General features: G+C 44.8%; 1 protein-coding gene across 1 annotated transcript in view; it reads left to right on the top strand.

Moving 5' to 3' along the window:
* LOC102371597 (interleukin-6 receptor subunit beta-like) overlaps positions 1-13,960 on the top strand; it is a 49,328-nt gene that overhangs the window by 25,134 nt on the left and 10,234 nt on the right. The window contains exons 8-11 of the mRNA XM_025215591.1: positions 2,786-2,941; positions 3,893-4,015; positions 6,698-6,850; positions 12,432-12,575. Of these exons, the coding sequence (XP_025071376.1) occupies positions 2,786-2,941; positions 3,893-4,015; positions 6,698-6,850; positions 12,432-12,575 (576 nt within the window). The remainder of the gene's footprint in view (positions 1-2,785; positions 2,942-3,892; positions 4,016-6,697; positions 6,851-12,431; positions 12,576-13,960) is intronic.

Raw genomic sequence — 13,960 nt, 5'->3', positions numbered from 1 at the left:
TACCCGTGGTCCAGTCATGGGTGGAGTCCCACCAGGTCTCCGTTATCCCTATGACATCATAATTATTTGCATTGAGCAGGAGGATGAGCTCCTCCTGCTTATTCCCCAAGCTCCTGGCATTTGTGTACAGGCAGGCAAGTGTCCCCTTGGGGGGCTCCTTCCTTGCCCACAGATTTTACCAGGGCTGGGGCAGGGGTGGGCTCCCTTAAGTGCCTTGAACTGCTGGCTTTGCAAGGATTGCTCAGCGGGCCAGCAGTGGCAGTAGTCCCCCAGCGGGCTTAGTTCAAAGCCTGTTGGAGCAGGTCAGCCAGTCTGGCTGAGAAGAGCCTCCTCCCTAGGGGAGAGAGGTGGAGGCCATCTCTTCCCAGCAGCTCGCTGCCTCTCTCACCAAAGAGCGGGCTGTGGTCATGAAAGCCAAAGCCTTCCCGACGACACCAGCACTGCAGTCTTTGGTTGACCAGGTGGATCCTCCTCTCCCTCCTCAGCCCATAGCCTGAGACTAAGAGGATTGATGAGAACACCACCTGTGCCCCCAGACCCTTTAGCCCCGCTCCCAAATCCCTGTAGCACCTCATGACCCGGCTGGGAGCACTCCGAGCCATGTCATTGGTGCCCACATGAATAAGGAGCATGGGATAGTGGTCTGTGGGTTGGAGGAGCTTTGGGATCCTCTCCGCAATGTTTTTTCCCTTCAAGTAACAGGAGCCCCAGGCTCCCTGTTCCAATGTGCTATAAACATTAATGTGTGTAGATCAAAAATGTTACAAACTGTAATAACTTATACTCTCATCTTGATTACTATAAACTCTTCTCTCTGGCTGCCTGGCAGCCATGTTTCTCCCCTCTGTTCTCTTCAAAATACAGCTAAGATTCTTTCTGTCCTAGTTTCTGACCATCGCTTCCTCATTTTCTACAAGATAATTCATGCTTTTTGTCTCTACATTTGATGGGGGAAAGGAGAAATCAGACACTTTTAAACATCACAGTATACAGCAGCTACTGCATGTAACTACCCATTTCTTGGGCAAAGACAATATCTTCCTATGCCTAAGGCCTGTTTGCTTTGTGCAGTGCCATTTGTAACAGGACTGGTATATTTAGGTGCTAACAATTTAAATATTTAGCAATAGAAGAGTTACTGTTTTATAATATGGTTCAGTCTAAGTCATTTGCTGTTAAAGACTTTACAGTTTGAATGAATCTATTTACTGTTATGACAGTTTGCTCTTCTAGGGCAGGATTTCTTATGGGCTAACAGCCTCTAGCTACCGCTATCATTGCCCCACTGATGTGTCTGATGTTAACTCTTCCTAGCTTTTTCTATCCACCACTAGAATTTTCTAGCAAGGCAAGAATTTTCACTACTTCACTACTTCTGAGCAATCTTTTTGTCTCTGAACCTTGACTACTTTAGTTTTCACCCATTTTCCTCTACATTTTCCTGACACTGAAAAATATATTATTCTTCCAACTTCAGTCTTTTCTGCAGTATCATTCTACTGGTAGTCATTTGTTGACTGAATGGATCAACCTGGAAAAACTTGAGAGGGTCCAGAGAAGAGGCACCCGTATGATCAGGGACTGGCAAGGCAAGCCATACAAGGAAAGGCTGAGGGACCTGGGTCTCTTTAGCCGAAAGAAGAGAAGGTTGAGAGGGGACTTGATAGCTTACTGCTATATCAGAGGAGCGCATCAGGAGCTTGGTGAACCACTGCTCACTAGAGCACCCCCGGGGAAGACCAGGACCAATGGGTACAAACTCCTGGAAGGTTGCTTCAGGCTTAATACCAGGAAAAACTCCTTCACATTCAGGGTGACCAGACTGTGGATAAACTCCCTCCAGAGGTGGTGCAGTTACCTACCCTGGAGATTTGCAAGAGAAGACTGGACAGTCATGTTACTGGGGTCACCTAACCTCAGTTGTCTTCCTGCCTACAGCGGGGGGTGGGGCTGGACCCAATGCTCTGCAAGGTCCCTTCCAGCCCCTAACGATCTATGAATCTATGAACTTAATCTTCATTACTCCTTTTAGACACTTATTTTTCATGGTATTTTCTGTCTATATTTCATCCTTTACTTTGTCTCACGTGAAGGCCTGGCACATTCAAGAAGCATTACTGGTATGATACAGACACTGAATTTGTTTCCCAGATGTACTTTGTCTTGGAGCAACCAGATAGTCTTCAGTCACTCTACTTAACTCTGCCTTAGAACAACTATCATACTGCATTTCAGCTTGAAAAGCTCTCTGTTCTATCTTTTGTCAGCCATAAAGTTTCCCTTTATCCATGTCTAACAAGTTGTTGTTCTTCCCTCTTAGTTCAAGCCAGTTACTCTGCCTTGTTATTATTATTAAGGGGGTTGCATCAGATTTAATTTATACATAAGGAAAAAATTAGACACATTTTTCCTCTGAATCCTCAAAGGTTAATGTGACAGTCACTCTTTGACCAAAGATGTTGAACCTAACAGCACTCTATTCAGCAGTTAACTTCTGCTGAGGACAGTTGCTGCTGAGCAAAACAATAAACTCCCTCTCTCTCTAAAGTCTCCCCTTTGTGTCTTCTCTTTGCTGGCTGTATGAGATAAGAGGCCACAACCAGACGTCAACCCTGCTTTTCCATACTCAGCACTGCAAAGCAGCAGACCTTAAGATGGCCTGAAACTTTTTAAAAATACATCACCACCACTGCTTTAAGTACTGGGATGATGACTTCAGTGAAAATTATTTTAAAAGATTTACTTTGCTTTTTATTGATCTATAAAATATTATATTGTTCCACAGTGCTGGTCCAACTCAATGCCATACCACAGGGAAATAATACTGTTATCACCTGGACTCCAGAATACAATCCACAATGTTTTATAGTTGACTGGGGCACCGGTAAAGAAGATATGCACATGAAAATAATCACTAAGCCAGTGGAAAATTTCACACTAGGTAACGTCAACTTTCTTCCACTGGTTGTTCAGTAAGCATGCATGAAATACGTTCTTTTCTTTCATTCATTTTAAAAGCCAGAACGCAGCTGAAAACCTAGGGAATTCCCTGCTCTACCACCATTTCGCACTCCTTGTTCTGCATACATAGATAAAGGCCCAATTTCAGATGTGCTGAACACTCCCAAACAACATCCATCAGCAACAGTCCTCAGTAGGAATTTTTCTGGTCATGCTCAGTAAAGAAATGCAGCTATTTTACCTTCTCTCCCACCCTCAAATCCAGAACATCCTTTTACTACTTGTTCTGGTAAAATTTGCTTCCACAAGTGATCTTGCAAAAGCTTCCCACTAGGTGACATTTCATCTCTTTTTTTTTTAATTTGCCCTTGTCATGTCAACAATACTTAGCTTGCTAGGCAGCATATCTTCCTTATGTGCAAAGAGCTTCTGTTCGGAAAGAGTTTACAGGACTTTCATCCTGCCTATCGATTGGGATCACATAGGTGGCTCTGGCTAGGATCAATCAGGATTAGCTTCAATGTACATTGGAGGACTTCTGATCTGAGGTTCATAATTGAAATGTTATCTGTAATTCATCTGCTTTTTTCCTTTATCCTCTTATTACTTGCACTACCTGGTTGTGTCTGATTTTTTATAGTGCCAGACAGAAAATCCTTGAACCAAGAGGTCTACAGACATTTTATTTTCCTGCTTTTGACATGATGGCTCTGTCCTTACAAAGGCAGACTACAAATAAAGTCAATATTCTATAAAAGTCAGGCTGTGTTACACTTTTTTCTGAGTATGGGGAAAAACACACCCAAGTGTCATCAAGTCATTCCCTCACCTAAGACAGAACCAAGCATATAAAAAAAATTACCCAAATCTTGAAGTTTTTTTCTTGTTCAGGAGAGAATCAGTCACTGATTCAGCTTTATTTGTCTTCTAGGCCATCTGCAACCATATGTACTGTACAAAATAATGGTTCATGCATCTGATACATGTCAATGCGAAAATTTCATGAGACATGAAAGGACATTTGGAGCCACTCACTTCTACTCAGTTGAAGGAGGTATTTCACAGTCCCTGTTTTATGACTGATAAAAAGGAAATGGAAGAAGAAAAACTCCTAGATTCACGAACTCCTAGAATCACAAATTTCTTTTTGGGGGTAACTTATTACCATACTACTCTCCACTCAGTCATGCCCCTGATCCAAGCCAGAATGCATTGATGTGAGCAAATATTATATTGCTCTCTGACAATAGGTACCTTGTCTCTGTAGACATATTTAAGACAAAAATGTATCCCTGCTCATGAAAAGGGAAGAATTGATTAACAATGGGAAGGTGGAAGGCAACTTGGGTAACACTGACCACAAAATGATAAAGATCAAGATCCTAAGGGAAGAAAGAAAGAAAAGCAGCAGAGTAAAGGAAATGGACTTCAGAAATACAGGCTTTAGCAAACACAGGGAACTGGTGGGCAGGATCCCCTGGGAAGCAAGTTGGAAGGGTAGGAGAGATGGCTGTATTTTAAGGAGGCTTTTCTAAGGGCGCAGGCACAGGCACAACCTATCCTGATATGATGGAAGAATGGGAAGTACAATAAACCAACCTGGTTACACAACAATCTCTTCGGTGAGCTGAAACTCAAGAAAGAATCCTAACGAGTAGAAGTCTGATCGAGTCCTAACGTGTGAATAGTAAAGAAGAGTATTAGAGTGTCACATGGGCATTCAGGGAGAAAATTAGGAAAACCAAGGCATGATTTGAGATGCAACTGACAAAGGACATAAAAGACACTAAAAAGGGATTTTACAAATATGTCAAAAGTAAGAGGAAGACCAAAGAAACCAGAGGTCCCTCATGGAATGCAGAAGGCAGTCTAGCTATGGCTGATACAAAGAAGGCAATAATATTTAATGCCTTTATTACTTCAGTCTTCACAAATAGAGGAAGCTACCAGATGACAAATGCAGTTGACAGCAAAGATAGGGAAGGAGACAAAGCCCTAGGTCAATGGTAGAACAGGTTAGGGATTACTTAGAGAAGCTAGATGTTTTTAAATTGGTAAGACCAAATGGGATACATCCTAGGGTACTGAAGGAATTGGCCAAGGTAATCTTAGAGCCATTAGTTATCCTCTTTGAGAACTCATGGAGGTCAGGTGAGGTCCTGGATGATTGGAAAAGGGCAAATAGTGCTCAATTTTAGGAAAAGAAAGAAGGAAGATCCAGGGAATTAGAGACCAGCTAGCCTGACCTCGGATACCTGAAAAGATCATAGAGCAGGTCCTCAAGGAATCTGTAGTGAAGCACCTAAAGAACAACAAGGTGATCAGAAACAGCCACCATGGATTCACCATGAGCAAGTCAAGTCTGACCAACCTGACTTCTTTCTATAATAAGGTGATAGGTTCTGTGGATGGGGGGAGAGCAGTGGATGTGATATAACTTGACTTTAGCAAGGTTTTTGACATTGTCTCCCACAACATTCTTATTAACAAGTGAAGGAAATACAGCCTAGAATGCATATGGCTACATAACTAGTAGGGGTGTATGAAGCGTGCTGTATTCGATTCAGATTTGGATTCAGCCCAAATCGGGGACAGTGATTCGATTAGTTGATTCGGATCGCTGTCCCCGATTCAATTCGGCCGAATCTGAAGATTCGATGCTGATTCAGAGAATCAGAGATTCGGCCATAGACACAGTTTTAAATGTTTTTTCAACATACCTCAAGGTACCAGGTGCAGCTTGGAAATGCCGTGATGATGGGCCAGATGGAGCATCCCACAGGAGCGTGGGGGAGAGGGAGCAGCATGTTCAGTGGCAAACCCAGAAGTGGACCCAGTCGCTGAGCTGGGCGGGGGGGGCCCCCTGCGCACTCCCTGACAGACTCGGAAGTGGACCAGAAGTGCTTCTGGTCCACTTCTGGGTCTGCTGCCAAGCATGCTGGGGAGCCCCCCATGCTCCTGTGGGAAGCTCCATCTGCCCCAGCATCACAGCATTCATGAGCCACCTGGTACCTTGAGGTATGTAGAAAAAACATTTAAAGCTGTGTCTATGTCTGAATCTCCAGATCTTTCCAAATCTCTCTGAATCAATTCAGAGGGTTCTGATTCAATTTGGAGAGATTAACGGGTCTCCTGATTCAATTTGGATTTGGAGATTCAGCCACCAAATCGGGCCAAATCTCCACCGAATTGAATCAGGGACTAAAGCTTTGCACAGCCCTAATAACTGGTTGTATTATTGTGTTCAACAGGTAGTCACAATGGTTCGATGTCTAGTTGCGAGGAGGGATCAAGTGGGGTTTCCCAGGGGTCTGTCCTTGGCCTGGTGCTGTTCATCAGCTTAATTATTGAGTTAAGTAATAGGACTGAGTTCATGCTTAACAAATTTGCAATGTGAATAATTTATTTGTGGCCAAATTCAGGTATTCTTCTTCTTACTTCCTAACACCTTACACTACATAAATAGCCCCATTCATTTCATCATGACCAGCTGGTAAGCAAGAATATCCTTGCAAAGTTGTAGCAGACTTATTTCTAACACTGCTATCTGCTTTGATGTTACTTCACACAGGACTCTGACTTGAACTTTATAACATTGTTCTTACCTTCCCCTGATGTTTGTGTCAAACAAGCACTATGCCTTGCCCAACTGTAGAAATTTGCCTATTCCAACTTCCAGACTCAGAAAATAATTAACTGTAGCACATCATTTTGAAGTAATAATCTGGATTTTAAGTTCCTCAAATAGGACCAGCCAATGTGACATTTTCCAATGTCAGGAAACATTCTGCTTTTGTGAGATGGACTGCAATACCTGCAGAAGACTGTCTGGGCTTCCTTCAAGGATATAGGATCAACTGCACAGACACAATGAAAACAACATCTCTGGGTAGGTCACAGTTACACAAAAGACAGCAAATGCTTGTCCAAAGCAGCAGTAGGTAGTACATACATACATAACTTGCCTAGATATACAAACCTAGATTAGTGCCTCCAGTCACGCACGTGACTTTGTCTTGGTTTGTTTTCAGTGAAATTGGGTGTTTCAGAAGATCAACTTTCAGTGAACACTTTTAATGTTCCTTCTCATTTGGACAAATCTAGAGACTTCTGGATATCAGCGTCATCTCTCAATTTACTTTAACATACTGAATCTTCCAAGAAGAGTCAGCATTACCACAGCCGATCAAAATTCAAATTAATTCATGTGATGTTGAATATTTCACTTGCTGCACTTTTCTGCTCAGAGGTGTCCATCATTCAGTTCACCACAATTTCTCTTCATTTGCAAGCATTACTATTAACAGTGTAATGAAAGTGGCTGAACTAAAACTCAGACTAAATAAACACTTATACTCCTGGGCTAGGAACAGACATTACACATAAACCAGTTTAAGTGATCAGAAACTGGTTTAAACCTGTAACAGAACAGATGTTCAGTGCACATAAACCAGTTTGAAAATGGCTGAAACCAGTTTGAGATACACCTGGTTGAATGTAGTATCAGACTTAACTGATTTGGCTCAAACTGGTTTATGCAATGTCTGTCCCAGACCCCTTGCTGGTTTAAGTTAAATCAGACTCCTCCAGCATCGTGACATGTTCTCTGGGCTGAGCAGGGTGCTCTGCTCCACAGCGGGTCTGGCCCACCCCCGCTGCTCCCTGGCTGCGGTCTCTGCAGGCATCTGCCTGGCTTCTGCCCCCCCCCCCCCGCCTCTACTCTCTGCTAAGCAGTAGGGCTGTGCAAAACAGCAGCATTCCACTTCAACTTCTATTTTGATGGAACAGTGCTTTGTTTCGAGTTTCATTTTGTTTAGTTTTGAAAGCATTGTTTCGTTTCGTTTCATTTCGTGGAAACTGTTTCGCTTTTTCAACGCTGTTGTGGCGTTTTGCCCATAGGCTTTAATGGGGAAGCACAAAACTGCCTATAACTTTGTCATTTCTAGCCTAATTCAGATGAAAAATTGTAGGGATGGTAGCCCCTTCTGAGGGCATGAAGCCTGACAAGTTGCTGACAAGCAAAACTGTCAGTTGTTGGCGGCAGCAGCTCACCTCTGTGATCCGGCAGGCAGATCCAGGGGTCTGCACCCCCCCGGGAAGGTTGTAGGGCTGTGCCAGACTCCTCCCGGGGGTGCAGCCCCCCAGTCTGCCTGCCAGATGACAGGAGGCTGCTGCTGCCTCCTGGGACTGGTGCTGGGTGCAGGATGCACCCAGTGCCGGGAAAGAATGGTGCTGCTGCCAGTCCCAGGTAGCAGGAGCAGCCTCCTGTCATCTGGCAAGCAGATGGGTGGGGGTCCTATACCCCCGGAAGGGCTGAGGGGCTCTACCAGACTCCTCCTGGGGGCCCCCCAATCTGCCTGCTGGATCACAGGAAACTACTGCTGCCAGATAGGACCAGCGCTGGGCGCAGCCCACACCCAACACCAGGAAGATCGGTGCTGCCACTGGCCCCAGCCTGCAGCAACAGAATGCTGTCATCTGGCACTCAGATCTGGGGGTCTGCACTGCCTGGGAGGGCTGGGGCTGTGCAAGGAATCCTCCCAGGGGGCGCAGTCCCCAGATCTGTGCAGGATGTCAGGAGGCTGCTGCTGTTGGCTGGGACCAGTACTGAAGCCAAACCCGGCTTCAAAACTCAAAATGTTTCAAAACTTTCAAAACGTTTCGTGTGCCTTGTTTCATTTTGAAGCTGTTTTGGAGGCTTCTGTTTCATTTTGATTTTGCTGTTTCAAGCTCGAAAAATATCGAAACAGCTTTGAAATGAAACACCCAGAAAAATTTCGCACAGTTCTACTAAGCAGGCATTCCCCAATCCCTCACAGACACCTCTCAGCATCAGCTAGCAGACCACATGCTGGCTACCTCTGAGCTGATGCACATGGAACAAAGGCAAAATAAACAGATAGCTGGTAATGTCTTTCTGTTTTCTTAATGAGGTGATAAATACTGAGTTCAGGGTGATAAACATTCCCTGCTGGGCTGTTCAGGAGTGGGGGGAACCCTTCATAATCATCACAGTGTCCTGCTGGGGCCTGGCCACGCCCACCTCAGCTCACCTCTGTGCAAGGGAAGGAAGGGCTGCTCTAGTGCCCCCCGGCTTCTAGCTTGAGCCACTGCAGGCATGTGTCTGCATTTCTGGGATATCTGTCTGGTTACAAAACCTAGCCTAGCCAGGTTAGACTAGCCTGCAAAGACTGAATTAATTCAGGCTCAGGCTTTTTGAATGTCTGTCCCTAGCCCTGATGCCAAGAATATAGTTGTCTCTATTAAACACTGAAAGGAAGGATAGGCTGCCACCATGTTTTCACAATGTTTTAGATATTGTGGTTTAAGTCTAGGCTGACCATATTTCCTGGTCACTGAGCATTCCAGAAAGCAGGAATTGTGGGGAGGAGAGTGATGTGGAGCACCAGAGAGCAGAAGCAGGTATATGGGAACAATCCAGCTTTAAACACCAGTCATGACTGTCCAAATGAAAATGGGAAAAAATCATTAATTTGCCCAAAAAAGCAGGACACCTAAGACAGGTGTTTAAAACAGGATTGTCGCAGGATTGTCACCCTACTTAAGTCACCATTTTTCTGTCTCCCTATAACACAGCCAGATTTGTCTCTGAACATCATTGCTGGCTTCAGAGATGACTGATATTCACTGGTTGTTAGACTGAAAATGAAATTCTGTCTCCTGTCTATGCTGCAGAGCAGATTACAGGACTGATTGGTCATTACCTCCATCGCCAAAACACATATATGCACCTCCCACACAACCCCTGGAAACTCAATTTTTAAAGACACCTTCTTAATTACAAGGTTTGTTATACAGTAAGAAGCCAGAAAGAATGGATAATGATGATGATGACAATAATGAATACAAACCAGTTATCAGAAGAAAAGCGATTTGTAATTTTTTTTCCGGTTGTCTTCAAAAAGAGTCCTCATTCTACAAGCTGCAACTCATTAGCTTCATATCTTTGAATTTATATCTAGATTACTCTGCTCAAAGCTGATGACAAAATTTGTTTGCATACAAGCAAAATAGGAAGTGATGGGTTCTATGACATATCTAGGGACCTACCTAAATCACACAGATACTATGAAAAACAGTGTTGTCCGCAATCGCCAGGAAATCCAACATTGGCCACAATTTTCCACAAAATCAACCAAAAGAGATGGTAGTGAGGTAGACAGAGTGAAGGCATGCTCCAAGAGTGAGTGGTGAGGGGAGGGGCAGAAAAAGCAGTAGTGACATAGGCTGAGTGAAGGCACCCTCCACCAATCAGCAGTGAGGAGTGGCTCTGCCAGGGCCCTTCCGCCAATCAGCAGTAAAAGGCGGGGCTGCCATGGCTGCCCCCAAAATCTGCTTTATACACCAGAAGCGAGCTGTGAAAAAAACATTTTCTTGCTGCCACTTAGGTAGGTGCCTACTTATAGCAGCCTGCAAAAAAAGGGACCATCAAAAAGAATGAGAGTTTTAGAATTCAAATTCTAGGAGTTTCACCATTGAATTGATCCAATTTCATAAAGGTGCCCACTTATCATTTCTGGCATTTAAAAAATGCTTTCAGGAAAAAGACTATTCTCTTAGCCACAAACCTTTCAAAGTGATTTAATGTGATCAGAAGGGCTGCCAAATTCTGAAATGGGCCTCCCAGGGTGGTGGTGCTCTCCTCTACCTTGGGGGTCTTTAGGAGGAGGCTAGACATGCACCTAGCTGGGATCATCTGGCCCCAGTGCTCTTTCCTGCCTAGGGCAGGGGGTCGGAGTCGATGATCTGCTAAGGTCCCTTCCAACCCAAGCATCTATGACTCTTTGAATCAGAATGCATGACAGTTCTCTACAACAGATGTAACAGACAGATGTAACAATTCAAATATCTATAATGCCTTTAGAGCAGTAGTTCCCAAACTGTGAGTAGTGACCCCAAATGGGGTCACAACGTCAGTGGATGGGGCTGCGGGAATGGGGAGCTATGGGTTGGGAATGAGGGGCCATGCTGAGGAAATGGGGCCATAAATGGAGTCATGTTGAGGAAAAGTCACGAAGCACTGCTTTAGGGCATTTCCGAGGGCTGGCTACATAAATGAACAAGCCCTTTGAAATGTTCCAAAAGTGGCTGAAACACTGCAAAATAGTATTGCTTTAAATGAGGTTTGATTCTGGAGCATTTCACTTGTGGTTCTGTCTGCACAGGGGAGGGAGGGAAAGTAGGTGGACAACTGGCACAACCTGCCAGCTGTCCAGCCATCAATCCTGCTTTGGATTCTGGGGCACTGCTGGGTTCCCAGTGGAATCCCACACCCAAAGCTGAGTGCCCTACCTCCCAGTGCCTTGGCCCCCTTTCCCTCCCTGCCTTCAATTTCCAGGACCCTTACTTCTGGGTTGTCAAGGACCGGACAAAGGCATGGGCAAATCAGGCAGCCACCCAGGGCCTAGACAGAAAGGGGGCCTGAAAATGATGAAAATAATAATAATAATTATTATCATCATTTTCTCTGGCAATAGGGGGGGCCAATACTAAAAGTTCACCCAGGGCTTCTAAGAGTCTAGGTATGGTGCTGGGACTGTCCAGTCCTAATCCTTCTATCTCTGCTGTTCTGAGAGGGAAAGAAGAGAGGTAGAGGAGATTAGAGCTGGAGTGTCAGACTCCCAGCAGCGGTGGTGGTAAGGCTGGGCTTTGCTGTCTGCTCCCTTCATCCCCTTACCTCTCCTCTTCAGCTGTCCACTGGCTGGCACTAGAGGAAGAGTTCATCTTTTTCAAATGTTCCAGGCAGGAATGGCACAGGAACAGTAGATGTCTGCTGGCTGAAATATCTAAAAGTGCATTTTACCTGGAAAATGTCCGCAGTTCTATCTATCTCCACCCTAAGAGTTCTGGTGCGGTGCCAATGAAGTCAGTTTCATGAGCTCACTACCCAGTCTGAAAGCTAATAGTTTTTTAAGTAAAGGCAAGCAAAAGAGCTGTGGATTTAGTTAAAGAGTCTTTTGTAACACAAAAAGTTACTTTAGTACCCCAATGACATCAAGCAAGACAAGTACATGTGGTTGCATACTCCAGAGCATACTCCAGAAAAACACTTCCTTTGGTTCAGGGCAGGTATCTACAATACTACAATTACCAGATAAATGTATTTTGGGTTAGTAACTCATGCTTTTAGCTCTGGAACTCCTGGGCTCAGTACCCAAGCAGTTACCTATGTTGGGAGTTTGTCACATGCCAACATTGTTTGGTCAGAATACTGATTAATTGTTGGGAAAAAAGCATGGATACTAATACCAAAACTAGCCTCTGCTCTAATGTGTTTAGTCTGTTGGCTCCAGCAATAGAGAATCTGCACTTTGTACTCCAGGCTAGGGGAGGGCATGGAAATTGTGCCCTTTCTCAACTACATATGTGCAGGCATGTCCTATGTACAGCCTGAATTTGTCTCTAGAATGTAATTAATGTTATTATCCCCTCACCCTCTTGTCTTGCAGCTGTTACCGTCAATTATTCTACTACTAGTTACCTGCTACAGGGACTTAAAGAAAAAACTGTCTATCGAGTACAGATTTCAGGAATCACATCTGCAGGAGAAGGAAGCCAAAGCCAGCCCCAATCCTTCAGTACATTGAAATATGGTATTGTGAAGTTCTGTATGATTATTCCATTCACTGTGGATCCATACTATGAAATTGGGTTGTGACAGGAGGGAGGGAGGAGTTATTATTATTATTATTATGCTACTGCTTCAGTCTAGACCAGGGCTGTCCAACTGGCAGCCTGGCTACAGGCTCCCACCTGGCCACAGTTCCTCCTGTTATTTTGGCTGTTACAGCAACTAAGGTCTCCAGCCTCCCCCTCTCTCTTTCAGCTGCCTCTTCCTGCCCCTATTCCTGGGGCAGCATGATGTGGTGGGAGGGGTCCAGCAAAAGGTCCATGATAGCCATGCTCCTCACATAGCCTGGGGTGGGAGGGAGCCAGGCTGTACACGTGGCTGAGAGAGGAGCTGGGCTCCATGCACTGCACATGCAGCAAGTGGAGGGGCTGCACAGTGCAGGGACCCCAGGAGCACTGCCTCTGCAGTGTGCGGCTCATACACTGTGCCACCTAGATACAGCCTACAGCCTCCTGCCATCCAGAAGTTGGACAGACCTGGTCTAGAACTAGGTGAGCCCAACAACCCATGACAGAGAAGCAAAGGATGATATCCCACTACAACTTTTTGCCTGTAACCCTATTAAAGCAGTGGTTGATATGTGAGAATGAGACTACAATGAACTGCCTTTACTAGAACAGCAACTTGGAGAGATTTCTTTTGCTTAGATCCAGACAGTTTTAATAAGCACACACACAATTGTTATGAAGGATTTCAGAGTTGTTTTTATTTTTATTTTTTTTGGCAGGGGGGAGGGGGAAGGGGTGCAGTGCGCACACATGCACATAATCTCTCACAATTTTCCTGAATCAGAGTTTATAACCCTTCAGTAGGTTTTGTTTAATACAGGTAATCCTCGCCATTCACGGGGGATATGTTCTCGTATCCCCCGCAAATGGCGAAACCCACGAATAAGGCACTGCGTTCATGAACGCCATCTGTGTTCATGAACTCAGTGCCCCCAGCGGCTGGTGGGGGCACGGCTGCTCTGGCAGCGGCGGGAGCCTGGCAGCAGCGGCAGCAGCCCAGTGGCGGCAAGCACGGAGCTCCCGAGGAGCTCCTTTAAGTGTATTTAAGATGCGGGTTCAGCATTCGCGAATATTTGAAACCGCTAATGCCAAGCCTGCGAATAATGATGGTTTCCTGTATTTCAATCTAAAAAAAAGTTTTTAAGGAAAAAAGGAAAACTTTTAAAATTAGAAAATAAAATAATAGCAAAGGTTATTAGAAGCACAGTTTCTATTCACACATTTTAGTTAATACTCAGCATTCTAATAATTCATTGACCCTGTCAACAGCAACATCTTCCTACAGCCGTTTTGACACTCTTAGGTTTTGCTACATAGACAGGACACTCCCAACTATGTC

The sequence above is a fragment of the Alligator sinensis genome, unplaced genomic scaffold, assembly GCF_000455745.1.
Source record: "Alligator sinensis unplaced genomic scaffold, ASM45574v1 scaffold1510_1, whole genome shotgun sequence".
In the NCBI taxonomy this organism is placed as follows: Eukaryota; Metazoa; Chordata; order Crocodylia; family Alligatoridae; genus Alligator; species Alligator sinensis.
This window is presented reverse-complemented; position numbering and strand designations above follow the sequence as displayed.